A 20,026-nucleotide genomic window follows, 5' to 3' on the forward strand; every position below is an offset into this window, starting at 1 on the left:
CCCCGATACCCTTTTTGAGAACTGGTGCCCAAAACTGAACTGCATATTCCAGATGAGGTCTTACTAATGATTTGTACAGGGGCAAAATTATATCTCTCTCTCTCTGGAGTCCATACCTCTCTTAATACAAGAAAGGACTTTGCTCGCTTTGGAAACCGCAGCTTGGCATTGCATGTTATTATTGAGCTTATGATCTACCAAAACCCCCAGATCCTTCTCCACTATGGATTCCCCCAGTTGTACTCCCCTAGTACGTATGATGCATGCATATTCTTAGCCCCCAAGTGCATAACTTTTTTTTAAACAGAAATTGCTTTTATTTAACAAATCAGCATTACATTTCAGTCATCATCAGACATTATATCGTTCCCATATATCTATAGTCGTAAGGAGAAACATCAATCTGAGATTATAAATCCTTAAATACATAGTAGTTCTTCCCCTAGCATGTAAGTGAGTCCATACCTCATCACATGGAAGCTGGGTAAACATTTCATGTTCCTCTCAGTGGTTATCCTCACGCTTTGCCGGGTATAAATCCATATCTCTCAATGAAAGGTTACCCCCCCCCCCCCCCCCCCCCCCCCGGCTTCCATCCAGGCTGACCACACCTTGTCAAACTTGCCTGGGCATTGTCTACTTTTATAGGTGAGTTTGTATAAGGGTAATACTAAATCAATCAACCTTCACCAGGATTCAAGAGTGGGTGGGTTGGCAGACTTCCAGTGGTGTAACATTATCTCCCTCCTGGCATAAAACAGCGAGAACATAATACAGAGCTTAGTGTATCTGTCCCCATCCACCTCGCCTAGGTAGCTCAGCAGGAGTACCAGGGGTTCTGGTGGTACCCTAGTCCCCCCCATGTCGCTAAGCGTCTCCACTACTCCTTCCCAATATGCTCTGAACCTGGGGCAGGCCCAAACCATATGCCAGAATGTCCCTTCCTCAGTCCCGCATCTGGGGCAATTCGGGTCCAGATGTGTGTATATTCTGGCCATTCCGTGTGGGGTGAAGTAGACCCTATGTATAAATTTAAGCAGAATGAACCTATCTTTGGCTATCATAGAGGGGATGTAGGTGGAAATGCAGTCTTCCCATTCCAAGTGCATAACTTTACATTTATCAACATTAAACCTCATCTGCCACATAGCTGCCCAATTAGACAGTGCATTGAGGTTGGCTTGTAAATTGGAGACATCCTGTAAGGACATTATTCCACTGCATAGCTTGGTGTCATCTGCAAAGACTGAAATGGTACTTTTAATCCCAGACCCTATATAATTTATAAAAATATTAAAAAGTAAGGGTCCCAGCACTGAACCTTGGGGTACACCACTGATAACCTTAGACCATTCAGAGTAAGAATCATTAACCACTACTCTCTGAATTCTGTCTTTTAGCCAGTTTTCTATCCAAGGTAGATTACCTAGGCAAGCTGGCTGACCCCAAAACCTGATATGTTGTAGTCCTGAGTCCCCTCTTGTCTTGGTGCTCCCCAAGTTTGGTGTCCCTGTCACTTATTGTTCAGTTGCATGCCATGTCAAGTTGACCAAGATTTCCCATAGACGCCAATGTTAAAACCTGGGAGCAGTGCCATGTCAAGCTGGTTTCCCATAGACACTAATGTGTCCGTACTTGCAAAGCACTTTACGTGCATTAGCGGATATGTCCATACTCGCGAGTGTATGTAAAGCGAGGGTACGTAAAGGCTAGTATGCCTTTAGAGGAGATAGGACTTTGGATACACCGGTACAACTAATGTAGAATAATTTGTTTAATCTCTGTGTATCACCTGAGGCTATTCACTTCACTGTGTAAATGTAAGGGTTTACAACCCCTTTAAAGTGATTGTAAAGCCTTGTTTTTTTCCTAAAATAACAAACATGTTATATTTACTTGCTCTGTTCAATGGTTTTACAGCCTCTATCCTCCTCCTCTGGGGTCCTCCTCCGACGTTCCTGGCTCCAAACCTGCCGAGTGCCCCCATAGCAAGCCGCTTGCTACGGGGCACGTGTGCGCTCTCGCTCCCAAGTCCCACTCTGACCGTCCATAAGACACACAGTGTGCCCTGACGCTTCATCGTCACTGGCTCTGATTGACAGCAGCAGGAGCCAATGGCTCCTGGTACCATATCTAAGCCAATCAGGAGCGAAAGACCTGTGAGAGCCTCGGATCTAGTGCACATTGCTGGATTGAGATTGGGCTATTAAGGGGGAAGCTGCAGGGGGGGGGTGTTGCTTACAATCAGAAAGTTTTTTTTACCTTACTGCATAAAACATTCACCTTTACAAACACTTTAAACTATATAAATACAAGAAAGTGCAGGCATAGAGGAGCAAACATGGTCCAATACAGATACCATCTGCAAGGGACCACAAATACAGAACAAAGATGCAAGACCAAACAGCAGTATACACTAGATATCACTAATACAAATAATGGTTTTCAATGCAAACATGTACTGAAAGTCAAATATAGACCTCCAGGGCAGGCCTACCTCATCTGAAAATACCATTTGTCTGATTCACATCAACTAATCCTGGGGCTTTCAGCACAAGTTTCATATAATACAACTTAGAAAATTGTCTTTGCCAAAAGAATATTCTGTAAGATACTTTGAGGTATCCAGAGGTACCTTAAGCATCGATCTTCCTTGCCCGGAAAAGAGAAGATGCTCTGACCCATGAGCCATTAAGTGGTGTTTCTCAGTTTTTTCTAATGGTAACAGATTTTTTTTTCCGGCTAAATTATAACATTTATTTAGCTGTTATAGTAATTATAGTAATTAGTCAAATGTAGAAGGGAGTTGTTGACAAAAGCTGCGTTAGGCAGTACAGCTCAAACACAAGCATGGGAATGCAAAATGCAGCAAAAGACTGTCTGATCGTCTACAGTGTGAACATATCTCAATATCTCAATAGGAACTGCTACATCTAGAGAAATACAATGCAACCTCAGAAGTGCCATTCACACCGCACCATCAGGGTGAATGGGAATCTGCTGAGCTGCGTTTGTTGTGCACTTCATTCAAAATTTGTAGTGTTTAACACTTCAAATGCATGGCTAATGTAGGAAAATAATGCCAGTGTACACAAACTTATTAATAAATCCCGATTAAGCAATTAATATATACACTCATCGGGTACTTTATTAGGTACACCTTGCTAGTACCGGGTTGGACCCGCTTTTGCCTTCAGAACTGCCTTAAAGCGGAGTTCCACCCAAAAATAGAACTTCCGCTTTAAGGGAGGTGACCCCCTGACATGCCACATTTAGCATGTCATTTTTTTTGGGAGGGGGAGGGAGCGGATACCCTCTTTTTAGAGTGTCTCAGCTCCCACTTCCTCACTGCACACCGCGGCACCAGAACGGAGATCACCCCCCCCGGCAGTCATCTGGGACATGTCACAGGTCCCAAATGATTGCCTGGCCAGTCAGGGTGGATGGCGCGGCTGTGGCGCCAATAGTGACAATGCTGGCGCCGCAGAGAGGAGGGGGAGACGAGCGGGGCTTTGTTCCCCCGTATAGCTGGACCCTGGGACAGGTCAGTGTCCGATTATTAAAAGTCAGCAGCTGCAGTATTTGTAGCCGTTGCCTTTTAATTTTTTTTTTTAAGATGAACTCCGCTTTAATCCTATGTGGCATAGATTCAACAAGATGTTGGAAACATTCCTCAGAGATTTTGGTCCATATTGACATGATAGCATCACCCATTTGCTGCAGATTTGTCGGCTGCACATCCACGATGTGAATCTCTCGTTCCACCACATCCCAAAGGTGCTCTACTGAATTGAGATCTGGTGACTGTGGAGGCCATTGGAGGACCCTACCATCTAAATGTTTTCCAATTTTCTATTATCCAAATTTTGTGAGCCTCTGCCAATTGTAGCCTCAGTTTTCTGTTTTTACAGTAGTGTCAGGGCTGGGCTCAGCCCTTCCTTCTCAAAGCTGGCCGCTCAGCTGTCGGCTAATTGCCAGCTCCTATCTCTCCACAATGACTCACCTGTTGATGATATCCTGCTCGTCAGTCCTGTCTACTTGAGCCGTCCAGTCCAGATGATCTCTGCCTTCACCTTGGTCACATCTGTAGAGACGCTTTCCTGTGTTCCTGTTAAAGACTTGGCTGACATTCCTTCTGGATCCAGATCCTGCTTGCTATTCTACTATGCTCATCTCTGGCTCCCTAACGTTTTGGCTTGTCTGACTATCCTTTCTGGCTATGTTTTGACTATGTTTACCTTTTTTTATTATTATTAAACAAGTGAGATTTAACTGTATTTCTGTCTCAGCCTGATTCATGGTTTCTGACAAGTAGCTGACAGGAGTGGCACCTGGTGTGGTCTTCTGCTGCTGTAGCCCATCTGCTTCAAATTTCGATGTGTTGTGTGTTCAGACATGGTATTCTACATACCTTGGTTATAACAAGTGGATTTTGAGTTACTGTTGCATTTCTATCATTTCGAGCCAGTCTACCCGTTCTCCTCTGACCTCTGACATCAACAAGGCATTAGTCTGCGCAACTGCCACTCGCTTTATATTTTCTCTTTTTGGACCAGTCTTTGTAAACCCTAGAGATGGTTGTGTGTGAAAATCCCAGTGGATCAGAAGTTTTTGAAATACTCAGACCAGCCTGCCTGGCACCAACACCCATGCCACGTTCAAAGTCACTTAATTTCATTCTTATGCTCTGTTTTAACTTCAGCGAGTGGTCTTCACCACGTCTAGATGCCTAAATGCATTGAGTTACTGCCATGTGATTGGCCGATTAGCAATTTGTGTTACCAAGTAATTGAACAGGTGTACCTAATAAAGTGTCTGGTGAGTGTATGTGTACAGTACTTTGAAAAAGTATTCATACCCCTTGAAATTTCCACATTTTGTCACGTTACAATCAAAAACGTAAATGTATTTTATTGGGATTTTTTGTGATAGACCAACACAAAGTGGCACATAATTGTGACGTGGAAGGAAAGTAACAAATGGTTTTCCAAATTTTTTACAAATAAATATGTGAAAAGTGTTCGTATTCAGCCCCCCTGAGTTAATACTTTATAGAACCACCTTTCGCTGCAATTACAGCTCTAAGTCTTTTTTGGGGATGTCTCTTCTAGCTTTGCACATCTAGAGAGTGACATTTTCTTCTTTGCAAAATAGCTCTGGCTCTGTCTTGCCACAGATTCTCAATTGGATTTAGGTCTGGACTTTGACTGGGCCATTATAACACATGAATATGCTTTGAGCTAAACCATTCCATTGTAGCTCTGGCTGTATGTTTAGGGTCGTTGTCCTGCTGGAAGGTGAACCTCCGTCCCAGTCTCAAGTCTTTTGCATATTCTAACAGGTTTTCTTCTAAGATTGCCCTGTATTTGGCTCTATTCATCTTCCCATCAACTCTGACCAGCTTCCCTGTCCCTGCTGAGGAAAAGCATCTCCACGACATGATATTGTCACCACGTGGTGATGGTGTGTTCAGGGTGATGTGCAGTGTTCGTTTTCTGTCACACATAGCATTTTGCTTTTAGGCCAAAAAGTTAAGTTTTGGTCTCATCTGACCAGAGCACCTTCTTCCACATGTTTGCTGTGTCCCCCACATGGCTTCTCGCAAACTGCAAACAGGACTTCTTATGGCTTTTTTTGAACAATGGCTTTCTTCTTGCCACTCTTCCATAAAGGTCAGATTTGTGGAGTGCACAACTAATAGTTGTCCTGTGGACAGATTCTCCCACCTGAGCTGTGGATCTCTGCAGCTCCTCCACAGTGACCATGGGCCTCTTGGCTGCTTCTCTGATTAATGCTCTCCTTGCCCGACCTGTCAGTTTGGGTGGACGGCCATGTCTTGGTAGGTTTGCAGTTGTGCCATAATCTTTCCATTTTCAGATGAGGGATTGAACAGTGCTCCGTGAGATGTTTAAAACATGGGATATTTTTTTATAACCTAATCCTGCTTTAAACTTCTCCAAAACTTTATCCCTGACCTGTCTGGTGTGTTCCTTGGCCTTCACGATGCTGTTTTTTCACTAAGGTTCTCTAACAAAGCTCTGAGAGGCTCACAGAACAGCTGTATTTATACTGAGATTAAATTACACACAGGTGGACTTTATTTACTAATTAGGTGACTGCTGAAGGCAATTGGTTCTACTAGATTTTAGTTAAGGGTATTAGACCCCTTTCATACTGAGGGCGTTTTGCAGGCGCTATAGTGTTAAAAATAGCGCCTGCAATCCGCCCTCAAACAGCTACTTCATTGTCTCTGCCGCTAGCGGGGGGGTAAAAGCGCCCCACTAGTGGCCGAAATGCGCCACACATCCGACGGTAAAACGCTGCTAAAAATAGCGTTTTACCGCCGACGCTATGGGCTGCTCGGTGTGAAAGCCGTCTTAGAGTAAAGGGGGTTGAATACAAATGCACACCACACTTGTCAGATATTTATTTGTAAAATAAATTTTTTTTTTTTTTTTTTAAATAATAAAAATTTGAAAACCATTTATCATTTTCCTTCCATTTCACAATTATGTGCTGTTTTGGTCTATAACATAAAATCCCAATAAAATACATTTACGTTTTTGGTTGTAAAATGACAAAATATGGAAACTTTCAAGGGGTATAAATAGTTTTTTAAGGCATTGTATATATTATTTTTGTTTATTTTCTTTAATTGGCCAGGCCAGGGATTTTGGGCCTAGTAACAGGGTAATACATTTGCTCCATTGACATGTGAAAAACACGCCTGCTCGTTTTTTCATAGCCGAGGCCTGGGAGGAAGCCTCTGTGAGGTGTGACTCACAATACGCCTTCACTGTGCCAGCCGAGCCAGAGTTCACGGCCTCTGTGTGGGTGTCGTGACATTTTCCACGCTGTCCTCTTTTCTCCATCCTTAGTCAGCTTGTCTCCTTTTTATCTTTGTTTTTTTCTTTATCAACAAATACAGTGAAAGCCGCCCATTCAAATATTGTCACGCAGGAAAATGGCCTCTTTCCCTCAGTTGTGATGGGAACTGAATGCAGAACAGCCAAAATAAGGAAGAAGGAAACTCAAAGTATGCTTGCAGTATCTAAAACGTGGAGTGTTTTTAGAAACAGGACGTGTATTTTGTGCATTTTGTTGTGCAATAAGCAGGCCCGCTGAGATGCATTGTAAATTGCACAACATCACATAGGGGGCTTTTATGAACACAGTTTAGCTCTAGTGTTTCACCATGCAAATGTGTGCAAATCATTATATCATCATCACATTCTACCTTTTGAAGCTGAACATTTGTGAGTGCCGTAGCACTTCATGTTTTGCGAATGTCTGCCACTGTTTTCACACAGTTGTGTTATTAATTCAATTAACACACTGATCTAATTCATAATTAATGTGGACCTCTTCGAAATCCACTGCAATTATCTGAAAATTACTTATTAAATGCTTTTCTGCTGTCTTTTTTTATTTTTTAGGCCTCATTCACAGGAGCATTTGGGGCCATCTGTGATTTCCTACAGGTGACTCAGACAGGTTTCCTGCAGATAGTTATGGGCTGGAAACCAATCAGAGGCTGACATCGCCTGCAGCCATTCATGGCCGGTGCATATAATCTGACATGTAGCAATTACCTGTGGATGATTAGCCCTGAATGCAAACATTCTCTGTCCAGGGCCAAAAACTCACAGGTAATCTCTGCACGTGTAATTACATACCAATGATCGCAAATGGCTGTGGCCACTGTCAGCCTTTCATTGCTTGAGTTTGCCATGGTTTACAGCAGTGATGGCAAACCTTTGCACCCCAGATGTTTGGGAACTACATTTCCCATGTTGCTCAACTACACTGCAGAGTGCATGAGCATCATGGGAAATGTAGTTCCAAAACATCTGGGATGCCAAGGTTCGCTATCACTGGTATACAGTGTTCCGTCACCGGCACTGCCCGTCCTGATGGAGTTGGGGGTTTGCATCCCTTTTGATAAACCTCATGTTGATACACATGGGATGCTGTGAAATCTCTATACTGTCAGCATGTGGGCGGGGCTTGAGGTGCCCTAATGGGGACAGTAGGAATCTGCACTCGGCAGGAGTTTGCGGTCAAGTGAAATTAACATTAAGGCACAAGTCCAGACTTAGAAGCAAGCAGCAACTCTTACAGTTGTGCAGCATTTAGGGACCAGTATCACAGAGCCTGTACTGGTCTCCTCCAATCCAGAAATATTGTCACCTCCCAGTGACCAGTCCAGTGTTGCTACTGGATACAGAAAACACTCTCTTCATTTTTTATGCTTGCTCTTATTCTCCCGGGCCCCTCTACAGCTCTCTTTTCCATGACTCCAGGCTGGGTCCCTGGGCACACTGTACCGTGGATCCAATCACAGAAAGTAGGGAACTGGCTGCTAGTGAAGGTGCCAAGCACATAAACCCCTGTACTACCAGAGTAACCATCACCTTGGCCATGTCATTCATCTCCTTGGCTGCTTTGTCTGTGACACAGATACTGTAGTCCTTAGCAATGGCACATTAACTTCCTCCGGATAGCACTCTGTACGTTAGAGCCATGTACTGTATCTTCTCTTACTCAGTCCCCTTTTGTTGTAAATCCTGTTCTTTTGATACGCTGTGCATGCACCCCTATAAGACTTCAGACCAGGCAAAGAAGGTGAACAAATAAAGTTCCTTTACTGCAGTAGTTTGTAAATGACAAATAACAGGTCCAAGGACAACTTCACACAGTTTCTTATACAAGGCTCTCTAGTGCCCCAAAAAGTGTGTATACCATAGGCAGAAGGCAAAGTCCATAATGCAATCCCTTCATGGCAAAAGTCAATTTAGGCAAAATTCAACAAGAGGCAACATAAATCCCTTAAAGTCCAGGATTTAGCAGTAATCCGCAAAGGCAATACGGTCCAACAATGGTACTTGAAAGTTCATAAAGGTTTCCAGGTACAAGACCCCACTCGAAACACTGACTCCATCATTAACCCCCTCCAAGGGGGTTATCCACTCCAACAGAGTAATGGCTTCATTTTGGCAGTATTTCCCCAGGAACAGACCAGGAACTCCACAGGGGCATATGATGACCTCTTTTTATATTGTATGACCTTCAGAGGGGGTCTTAACTGCTAAACGTGGCAAAAATGGAAAATTGTTAACTCTTCCTGCTCAGTTACTCCCAGATCACAGGTCAATCTAAGGACATCAAGATATTGTAACATTTTTCACCTGACTGGCCCAATTAACTTGAGGGCACAAGCACAGACAGGAAAAACAAGAACATAGAAAAAAAAACCCACATTAATCCTACCTGCCTACACATAAACCCCCCCCAGGGTTTGAGCCATCTTCGGCTCAGGTTAACCCAACACCTACAGAAAATATCACGAATGTAGACTAAAATGCTTTTAAAGTGCAAAAATATGAACACATTTTTTTCTTTAGACCATCTATTTTCTTTTTAGTACAACAGCAGGAAAAACGATTAATACTTGTGGCAACTGTAGTGCAACATAAAAGAGCAGCATCAATAATATCAAACATAATCGTATAATCACATTACAAATAAAGGGTTCTGGAAAATCAATCCATTCCCCTATGACAGGGTGCTTACACTTAATCTGGTGTATGACCGGACAGGTAAAGCTTGGCTTAACAAATTCAACCTGGTCCATATAAACTTGGTGTCTCACATTGAGTTCCTTAAAGAGGTGGTGAGATTCCACCTTGGTGTGTTTGTTTTGGAGCTTGAGATCCCTCAGAGGTTCTGGAACATGCAGATATTTCCATACAGCCTGGCTGTAAATTTTGGGGCGCTCATGCTCCAGTTGCAAAAACAGATTTGCCGGAACATACAGTAACTTGTACACATAACGCTTTATTACATATTTGTTAAAGTACCTCTGTACATGTGATAAACAAATGCGGTGACAATAGAGAGAAGCAGTACCTCTTGGGAGGAATGAATCAATAGTACGGCAGTTGGTATCCCGATGCTGGAACTTCTTGTAATAATCCTCCTAACTCTCCTGTGTAGGCTCTGGTACACAATCTGGTGCACGAGATAAAAGCGAGGACGGGACTGTCTCAACCTCACTGCTGTCAGAAGGAAGGTCTGCCAGGCACTGGGTAATGACTTAGTGGAAAGCTTCCTTGAGGAATCCGGAACCAGAGAATCTCGAAGCAGTGGCCTGGCAGGCATTGCAGAGTCAAGCGGCTCAGGTTTAGCAGCAGGTGCCGGTACCTCTGGCACCTTTGGGGTAGCTGGTTTAGCATTCTGTTGAGACAGCTTCATAGGTGGGACAGTAGCACCCACAAGAAGAGACTCCAAGATGGTTACAAGCTCCCGAAGGTCCTCCATATGACCAGGGTTGGATACAGCAGATGTAGGCTCCCTAACAAGCATGACTCCCTTGACAGGTTCTCCCAGCATGCAGTCAACCGGCCCTGATGGGGGAATCGTAGTGTGGTCCTTCAGCACCAACAAACGAGGGACCCGGAGAACCAGAGATGGAATGTAGGACGGAGATAGGCAGAATCACCTGCGAAGTGGCAGCAGGAGTAGTGGCAGAGCAGGGTTTGACAGCTCAGGGAGCATGCCCATGGGGAGAAATCAGACGATCATCTGCGGCAATGTGAAACAGTCTAATCACCAACAAGGAGACCAGCCCAGTGTCCAAGATCACAGGCTCAGGCTTGGTAGTGGATTGCTTGCAGGGCAGGAACTGATGTGCCATGATTACAAGGCTTCTGGCAAGAGGAACCACGTGGAGGCAAAGGGCTTCCAGACTTGTGCACGTTTACCTTGCCTCTAATGTAGCAAGGGCCTATCACAACACAGTACGTGGTCTGGCATCACTAATCACTGACTGGGCATGCTTCATTCATGAACAGGAGACAGGACATAGTCTCTTTACTGTTTAAACTTTAGGTGTAGGCAGGGGGCGTATCCTGGCAACTATGCCAAGTGGTGGGTGGGGCTTGAGGTGCCTTAGTGTGGACACTAAGAAACTGCATGCACTTGCTAATGCCTAAACTCTAGGCAGGAATTGGTGGTCATGTGAAATCAACAAGGCAGAACTCCAGACTTAGAAGCGGGCAGCAACTCTCATCGTTAACCCTTTGTAATCTGTGGTTGACTTCTTACACTGTTGACACTTGAACACTTCAGACACGTTCTTTGTTAGAAAACACCACTTTCCCAGGTGTGCAGCATTTAGGGATCGGTGCCACAGAGCCTGCACCGGCCTCCACCAATCCAGCAACACCATCAACTCTCTCACAGTGACCTGTTCAGTGTTGCTACATGATACAGGAAATGCTCTTTCTCCTTTTTCCATGCTTGCTCTCATTCTCCCGGGGTCCCTCTACATCTCTCTTGTGTCTCTTGTGACTTCAGGCTGTGTCCTTAGGCACTCTGATCTGGTCCCAGAAAGTGGGGAATCGACCACCAGTGAAGGTGGCAAACACATAACCCCCTTCACTACCAGAGTAACCCTCATCTTGGCCATGTCACCCATCTCCTGGCTGGTTGGCTGCTTTGCATGTGACACAGACACTGTAGTCCTTGACAGCGACACAATAACTTCCTCTGGATAGCACTCTGTACTGTATCTTCTCTAAGTCCCCTTATGTTGTGAGCCCTGTTCTTTTGATACACTGTGCATGTACCCCTTTAAGAGACTTTAGACCAGGCAAAGAAGGTGAACAAATAAAGTTCCTTTACCAAGGTAGATTTTGTATATGACAAGTAACAGTTCCAAAGACATCCTCACACAATTTCCCATACAAGGTTCTCTAGTGCCCCATAAAGTGTGCGTACCTTAGGCAGAAGGTAAAGTCCATAAAGCAATCCCTTCAAGGCAAAAGTCCATTTAGGCAAAAAACAACAAGAGGCAACATAAGTACAGGATTTGACAGTAATCCACAGAGGCAATAAAGTCCAACATTGGCACATGTAAGCCCACAAGGGTCTCCAGGTTCAAGACCCCACTGGGAACCCTTGACTGGGCTTCTATCACCCCCCTCCTCCAAGAGAGTAATGGCTACATTTTGGTAGTATTTCCTCTGGAACAGATCAGGAACTTCACAGGGTATTTGGTGAGACTTTTTTATATGGTATGACCCTTCTTGCTCAGTTACCCCCAGCTCACAGGTCAACCTTAGGACATCAAGACATTGTAACATTTTGCACCTGACTGGCCCAATTAACTTGAGGGCACAGGACAGTCAGGAAAAACAGGAACACAGAAAGAAAAACACATTAACCCTCTTGTAGGCTAGGCACCTGCCTACAGGCATACTATTATTTCATCTGCCTACATACAATAGCTGGCTCCCATAAACACCTAATTTAGGTTAGCAATAAAAACCTGACAAGGGTTCTAACCCTTCCCCTACTGTATCTGAAACTTAAAACTTAAACTCTAGTCACAAAAATGTTCATCTAAATATATTCTTCAATAGCCAGAAATGCTGTACATTTATTTGGTGTGATCTAACTGCCTTAAAATACAGATACTACCTTGTGAAAAGTAGCAGGGAACATCATATCTGTGCTGTACATGGCTCGTTCAGAGAACTAAGCTGTAGGAGGGGCCTAACAGCCCCTCCCACTACAGTCTGCCTGCAGAAAACTACAGGAGGGGCGGAGACAAGACCAGTCACCTTGAAAAGGAGAGAGAGCAGCAGTGACCGGTTTTTATTAAAGGAAGGAAAACACAAGGAGACCAAGATTTAATAATACACATGGCTCTTTTGTTTAGATTATATTTATTTAGCCTGGATTTCTACTTAAAAAGCCTCGGCTATAGTTATTCTGTGGATGTTGTTAAAATCTCCCCTTTTATTAAGGACCCCTTGTTGGGTTTTATTGCTGTCTGTATCCCTGTTATGCAGCCCATAAATGAGTCAATTTTTTTTCGTTCAACTAGCAGATTGAATAATAAAAAAAGACTTGGTTCCCCCATCTGCACACTCAATGTGGAAGGGAGAATCCTCCACGCTGAGCTATTGTATTCTGACTTCCTCTCTGTCAGAATACACTGATCAGACAGCTATAGCCTACGGAGCTGATCGAGTGGGGAAAATCTGACAGGGTGGTGGTATAGATGTCGATCGATAGAACGACTTTTGTAGAACATCCTTGTCCATGCATGGATCGAAATTCGGCTGGTCCCTGCTGAAACATCCAAATTTCAATCCATGTATGGCTGCTTTTAGGGAGATTAACTTTCTTCATTGGTCTTGATGATCAATAGAGGAAAAAGTGAAAGAGATCCCAAATTTGGGGTTATTTTCAGAACATTGATAAAGAAAATCTTCCAATGGGAACAATAGTTCTGGTGACCCTGATGAATAAAAGACAGATTGCCTAGAAGAATTTCCTATCACTTCCTGATTTGGCTATGAGACAGGAAATGAAGGTAAATCTTCCCAGTTGGACACAGATGGCAGAAAAAAACAAAAAAAAAACCTGACCGTGCTTTTAATCTTCCCAATGTCCAAAATGAAAAAAAAAAAGTTTTGCCTTTTGTTCTCCTTTAAAACCCTTTTACTATTATTTATAATATTTAAAGTGATTGTAAAGGTAATTTTTGTTTAACCCCTTGACGCCAGATCCCGCCGACCCTTTAAGGAGTTTGGCATTCAGGGAGGCGGGGCTCGTGACCATGTGATTGGCTGTCACGGCGGTCACGTAATTGGAAAACTGATCCTAAGAAGCAATTGGGAGTTTTTCGTGATCTGCTGGTCACTGTGCCGGAAGCACGCAGGGCGGCGCTCTCAGCACAGCTCTATCGGCGCTAAGGCGCGGCCGCCGAGAGGCAGCGTATTTTTGTGCAGTCAGCGCCTAGGAGTTAAATAACAAATATGTCTATACTACTTACAATGGAATTGCACAGAGCGGCCACAAACCTCCTTTTTGGGGTTCCTTGCTGGCGCACCTGGCCCCTCCCCTCTGTTCAGTGCCCCCCTGGGAAGCTGAAGCCCTGCTGCTGCGTCCATTGATACAGACAGCAGGACTCAGCCCCACCCCTTGCTCCCTCGTAACTGGCATTGATTGACAGCACTGGGAGCCAACAGCTCCCAATGCCCCAGCAAAGCCAGCAAGACCCAGAAGTGAGGGGAGAGAAGAGCTGCAGACGTGCACGGCACTGGATCAAATGAGGGCTCAGGTAAGTTAAAAGGGGGGGGGGGTGCTGACATCTAAACATTTTTTACCTTAATGCAAAGGAATGCATTAAGGTAAAATATGTTTATGCTTTATAAACACTTTAAGAATAATTGTTTGTCTTGGTGGCTTTTTCTCTCTCGCTCTCTCTTTGTCCTCGATTTTCCCCCCACCTTTCTTTTCCATTTCTCTCTCTCCCTCCCAATGACTAATTAAATGATAATACCATTATCCTGTATAATTATTGATTACATGTACTCTGTTTTTCCTAGCATGCTGCAGAACTTGAACAGAAACAGAACGAGTCAGAGAACAAAAAGCTTCTGGGAGAGATTGTAAAGTACAGCAATGTCATACAGGTTGGTCCAACCTACCGAAGAATTACAATGTGTTCATACTTCACCCTGCCGGGGGATCCTGTTCTTTCCTCTATCTCTGTCTTTTTGGGGTAATTCTGGAAACAGCTCAAGAAGCACAATGCAGTACCTGCAGCAGCCAATCAGAATTCAGATTATCGACCAGTCCAGCATGGATTCTGAGTGGTTGCTCTGGGGTACTGTTCATTGCAATGGTCCTAATGCAGTTTTAGTAAATAAACACGCAGGTTTTTCTCTTACTTCTGTCCTCCTTCTCTTTGTCACACACCCTCCATATTAACACCAGCGGAGAGACCATAGCCCATGCTCTCCCCTCCTGAAATACTTTGTGTTTCTGAAACTGGGGTGCTGCAACCAATCCAACATCTGACTCCATTTTGTTACTCCCCTGTTTACAGCTGCTGCACATTAAGAGTAACAAATACCTCACGGTTAACAAGCGGCTGCCGGCGCTTTTGGAGAAGAATGCCATGCGGGTGTCCCTGGACGCGGCAGGGAACGAAGGCTCCTGGTTCTACATTCAGCCATTCTGGAAGCTGAGGAGTGAAGGAGACAATGTGGGTATTTAAAGGTCCAATTTACTGTTCACAAAAAAAAAAAAAAAAAAAAAGATTGCAAATTTTCACGGAGTTTTGACTTGGTGCTAATCTTGAACAAAAGCAAACTAACCGTGTATGGCCAGCTTGAGTTCCTAAGTTCTTTAAAGCAGAACTAAAGCCCCAGAAACCATCACCTCCGTCACCTTCCAGTGATGCAGGTACATCCCTCACCGGCTGCTGTCACCTTCTTCCCAGCCCCTTCTGGGTATTGGGTTTTCAGTCTCTTGATTGGCCGGTGGGGGAATGACACCATCCTGCACATGTGCATAGGAGTCAGTTATCTTGACATAGCCGGAGTGTGCCAGCAATGCAAAGTGAGCTGTGTATGTGCAGCTAGGTGTACATTCAATGGAAGACTACAAGCAGACAGGTAAGTGTTTGTTATTGCAGAAGAGATATAGGAGTTAATTTACTAAAGGCAAAAAGACTATGTGCTTTGCAAAGTGCAATTGCACTCCGCAAAAGCAGTTGTTTAGTAAATGAGCAGAGGCTATGCTGACTTTCATCATCCAATCATGTGTGAGCAAAAATGCTGTTTTTTTCTCATTTTCCTTGCATGTGAAGCATGGGGTATTCTTTGCAATGTGAAGCTTCACCTCATTTACTAAGCTCTGGTGCAAATGCACTAGCAGAGTGCAATTGCACTTTGCTAAGTGCACAGCCTATCGGCCTTTAGTAAATCAACCCCTATATGTCTCTTCTTGAATAAGGGCTGCCTGCTTCTGGTTGATTTTTTACTACTTAAAGGGTAACTCTACTTTCGTGGGGAAAAAAATTGCAATGAAAAAATAATATGGTTTATACAATTTCATCACAAATCATATTGTAATTGAATGTTATTCAAAATTACCTTTTCCTTTTCAGTCTGCAGCTTTGTAATTTTCTGTAAAATGCAATGCAATATGGCTACCTGGAGAAGTTCTGTACACAGATGGTATACAGAACCCCCCCCCCCAGAAACATTCTTGCTTGAGTGACTGGCTTACTGATTTTCCCCTTGCAACAAAAATTGTTTTTTTTTGTGAGATACTCCTAAAGGGAAAACACGTCTGAAGGGATGCAGACTCTGCCACTTTCCTCATTAAAACACTGCAGGTGCAGCAGCTTATTGATAATTATGAAATCACTCCCATTCCCATTAATTTTGAATATGGACACAGACAGACAGCTATTTCTTCAGAATAACAAAAAGTAGGAATCTGCAGCAGTGTGTTAAAATCCTTGCAATGTACATAGAACACCCAGAGGGTAATGCTTTCTTTTTCACAACAAAAGTGGAGTTACTCTTTAAGTTTAGTTCCACTTTAATTTCTCTTCTGATTCTCTCCTTGTCTGATGTGTAGGTGGTCGTAGGCGATAAGGTAGTTCTGATGCCGGTGAACGCTGGCCAGCCTCTTCACGCCAGTAATATAGAACTTCTGGACAACCCCGGCTGTAAGGAGGTAATCTAATCCGATTCTGAAGTCATCACAATTAGATGTGCTTTGTGTAAATACAGTATTAAAATCATTGTATGTTTGTTTCAGGTGAACGCTGTTAATTGTAACACAAGCTGGAAAGTTACATTGTTTATGAAGTACAGCGACTATCGGGAAGATGTTCTGAAAGGGGTGAGTTTTTAACAGCTAAAAATAAAATTGGGAGTGTTCCTTTGGAGGACAATCCCTGGAATTTGTGATATTGAAATAAAACATTACAACATCATCAAGTATCCCCTCCCCCTTTAGACCTGTTCTCACATGCTCTTCTCCTGCAGTAAAGAGAAGCAGACAATTATGTAAATGGTTTTCTCATAGAAATCTTAAACTGGCTGCTAGTTCTGTGACAGCGTGGTACCTGACAGCTGCTCTGTCGGTTACAATGATCGGGAACTAATCAGCGTGACTACTGATCGTGTGATCAGTCAGAGCCAACCATTTTGATCACATGGCTTTGTTTACAAACAAGCCGGTGCCAGCTGGCTCAGCTGTCATTGTGTTTGGCACAGAGAGTCTTACTTTGACAGAAGCAGGTAAAGTGATTTACAAATTAAAAAAAAAAACCCATAAAAAAAAAAACTTTAAAGCTGAATACTAAGCAGGTATAAAGGGCATAAATGAATGCAGCTTTCATTAAGTGTGTTTTTTATTGCAAGCAGTGTGAGTACCTAAATTTGACCTCTTGCAGTACTTGTACAGCAGGGTGAAGTGTGAGGAAAATCCATACAAGGAGCAAGTTCAGTTCATGTGCTGACAAGAGGCATGCTAATAGGAGGGGAAAGCAGAGTGATAGAGAGATGAGGTCATTGCTGTGCATTTCTGCCCTCCCTGTCCAATCATTGGCTTGAGTGGGTCCAGGGCAACCTGGGCTAAGGGGAAGTGGGCAGTGTTGGACATCTAGTGGCAGAAAAAGAACACTATGGGGGACATTTCTGCACTGAAGATAAATATTTGTAGAAAAAGCTGGTTTTGTATTTTATCTGTTAAATCGTGATTCATTTTTATCTTTTTATCTTTTTTTTTTGACAGGAGTTCTACTTTAAAACAAAAATTGTTATAAACTGTTGAGGGTTGATTGAACTTATTTCACATTTTTAGCCATTTGCCAGCTTGTAAAAAGTAGATCTTTGCAGGTTATTTATTGAAGCGGTGGGGGAGATGTACTAAAACTGGAGCGTGCAACTCTGGTGCAGATCTGCATAGAAACCAATCCACTTCCAGGTTTTATTGTCAAAACCTAATTGAACAAGCTAAAGTTAGAAGCTGATACCATGCACATGTACACCAGATTCTGAGTGCTCCAGTTCTGGTAAATCTCCCCCACTGTGCCAAATAAAAGCCTCAGGCTAGTTCACACTGCATTTCTGCGGTAATGTGCACATAAACGCCATGCATGTTAAGTGGGATAACATGATGTAATGCATGCCATTTATTCTAAATAGCACAGCAAAAAACGTTCTGACACTGCAAGAACAGATGGATGCACCAATGCACATTAAGTGTGCTGGTGCAATACCGTTCATTCTGAGTGGTGCCTGATGCACTTTTGATAGATATGCATTGCATGCCTTTTTTTTGCAGCACTGCTGTTGCCCGATGCACTTTTTATAGATATGCATTGCATGCAATTTTTTTTTTTGCAGCACTCATGCTGGAAGGTGCCTTGGTGTGCCATTCATATTGAATGGCACTGCATTGCATCACACCAGCACACTTAGGGGTTGATTTACTAATAGCAAAAAGACTGTGTACTTTTCAAAGTTCAGTTGCATTCTTCAAGTGCAGTTGCTCTAGAGCTTAGTAAATGAGGTAAAGCTTCACTTTGCAAAAAGTACCCAATCACGTGCAAGGAAAATAAAAAAATTGCATTTTTGCTTGCACATGATAGGATGATGAAGTCAGTAGAGCTTTTCTCATTTACCAAACTGTGGAGCAACTGCTCTTGCAAAGTGCACAGTAAATTTGCCTTTAGTAAATCAACCCCTTAGTGTCCACCTTAACCGCCCAGGTGGTAATTCCGAGTGTGACTCAGGGTGAATATTCATTACCAAAGGCGGTAACGCCGAGCCACACTCGAGATTGCATCGCAGTGTCCTGGGAAAGTTACTTACCTCATCCCCAGGATCCTGCGATGTCCTCCCGCTGTGTCCGCGGGCTGTGTCCTCCGTCCAATGTACTGTGTGCCGGGATCTGTTCCCTGCGAGCGTTGTGACACCTAGGGGCGGAGCCCGGCAGCAAATTCAAAAAGTGCAAAAAACAAAACACATACCACTGTAATCTTACAGATTACATTACTGTATCAAATTATTTCACATCTCTTTTGTCCCCAGTGCTTTGTCCAGTGCCCTGCATGCAGTTTTATATTATATATACTGTTCTTTCTGCCTAGAAACTGGAGATTGTCCATGGCAACCAAAAAGCGTCCTTTACGACAAAAGTGGTTTTAGACCAGCTAGAAAACAGCGGTAGTAAATTAGAACACTTGCAGAATTGAGTGATAGTGATTTGTGGGGAAATCTGTCATCAAACACTGAAAGTAACGACAGCGTCAATTCTGCAACTGAGCAAATTTCAGTGTTTTTGATTTCATTACATTATTGAATACATTTTATTATTATATTATTATTTGTTATAATTATTTATAGTTATTTATTATATTATAATTTATGATTTCATGTTTCAAACTTTATCATACCCGGGATGTCTACTAGACTCTTGTTTGGACAGATTTAAGTGAGTTATTTCTTAAGAATTACAGGCCTACAATATAAAATGCCAAATTTCCATGCGAAACAATGTATGGCTTTGAGACGCAAACATTTTCCATAATCATACCGCTAGGGAGGTTAAGGCTTCATTTACACTTGTCGAGCAACTTTGGTGCAACTTGAATGCAACTTTGGATGGGTACGACTTGGATGGGACGTTGGCTTTGACCAGTGGTAATGGGCCACTGTTGCACAACTGTCGCATATATAACATTCAGGTGTGACTTTTATGCAACGTTTGAGGGTTTACATTGCAGTCTATGGTACCCAAGTTGCTTGAAAGTTAGAACAGGAGGAACAGAAAGTTGGAAGTAGTGCAAGAACCTTTTTAAAGTCACTGCAACTTTAGGTCGCACATATTTGAACAGCTGTCATTGGTAAAACATGGGGTGAGACTTGTCATGCGACTTTAGTGTCCAAAGTCGCATGACAAGTCGCACAAGTGTGAATGGAGCCTTACAGAAAAAATGAGATGGCGAAATAACACTGCGCCCTCCCCAGCCATGGTCCCTGCTTTACTTACCTCTGTGGGTGCTGAGCTATCAGTGCCCATGCAGCCTGAGTAATGGTCTTGGGATTTGAAATCTTTTGTCTGTGCAGTTTTTCTGGGATGGATCAGAGCGATTGTGATTGGTCAGTGCCGGTAGAGATTAATTTTGATCCATCACAGAAGA

The 20,026-nt window shown here is 43.3% G+C and overlaps 1 protein-coding gene across 4 annotated transcripts in view; it reads left to right on the top strand.

Annotated features, from left to right (window-relative positions):
* The window catches only part of ITPR2 (inositol 1,4,5-trisphosphate receptor type 2), a 518,259-nt gene that overhangs the window by 151,013 nt on the left and 347,220 nt on the right, over positions 1 to 20,026 (top strand). For all 4 annotated transcript variants that reach the window (XM_073621752.1, XM_073621753.1, XM_073621755.1 and 1 more), the window contains exons 4-7: positions 14,403 to 14,489; positions 14,906 to 15,064; positions 16,450 to 16,548; positions 16,633 to 16,716. In XM_073621752.1, the coding sequence (XP_073477853.1) occupies positions 14,403 to 14,489; positions 14,906 to 15,064; positions 16,450 to 16,548; positions 16,633 to 16,716 (429 nt within the window). The remainder of the gene's footprint in view (positions 1 to 14,402; positions 14,490 to 14,905; positions 15,065 to 16,449; positions 16,549 to 16,632; positions 16,717 to 20,026) is intronic.

The sequence above is a fragment of the Aquarana catesbeiana genome, linkage group LG03 (assembly GCF_042186555.1).
Source record: "Aquarana catesbeiana isolate 2022-GZ linkage group LG03, ASM4218655v1, whole genome shotgun sequence".
Taxonomy (NCBI): domain Eukaryota; kingdom Metazoa; phylum Chordata; class Amphibia; order Anura; family Ranidae; genus Aquarana; species Aquarana catesbeiana.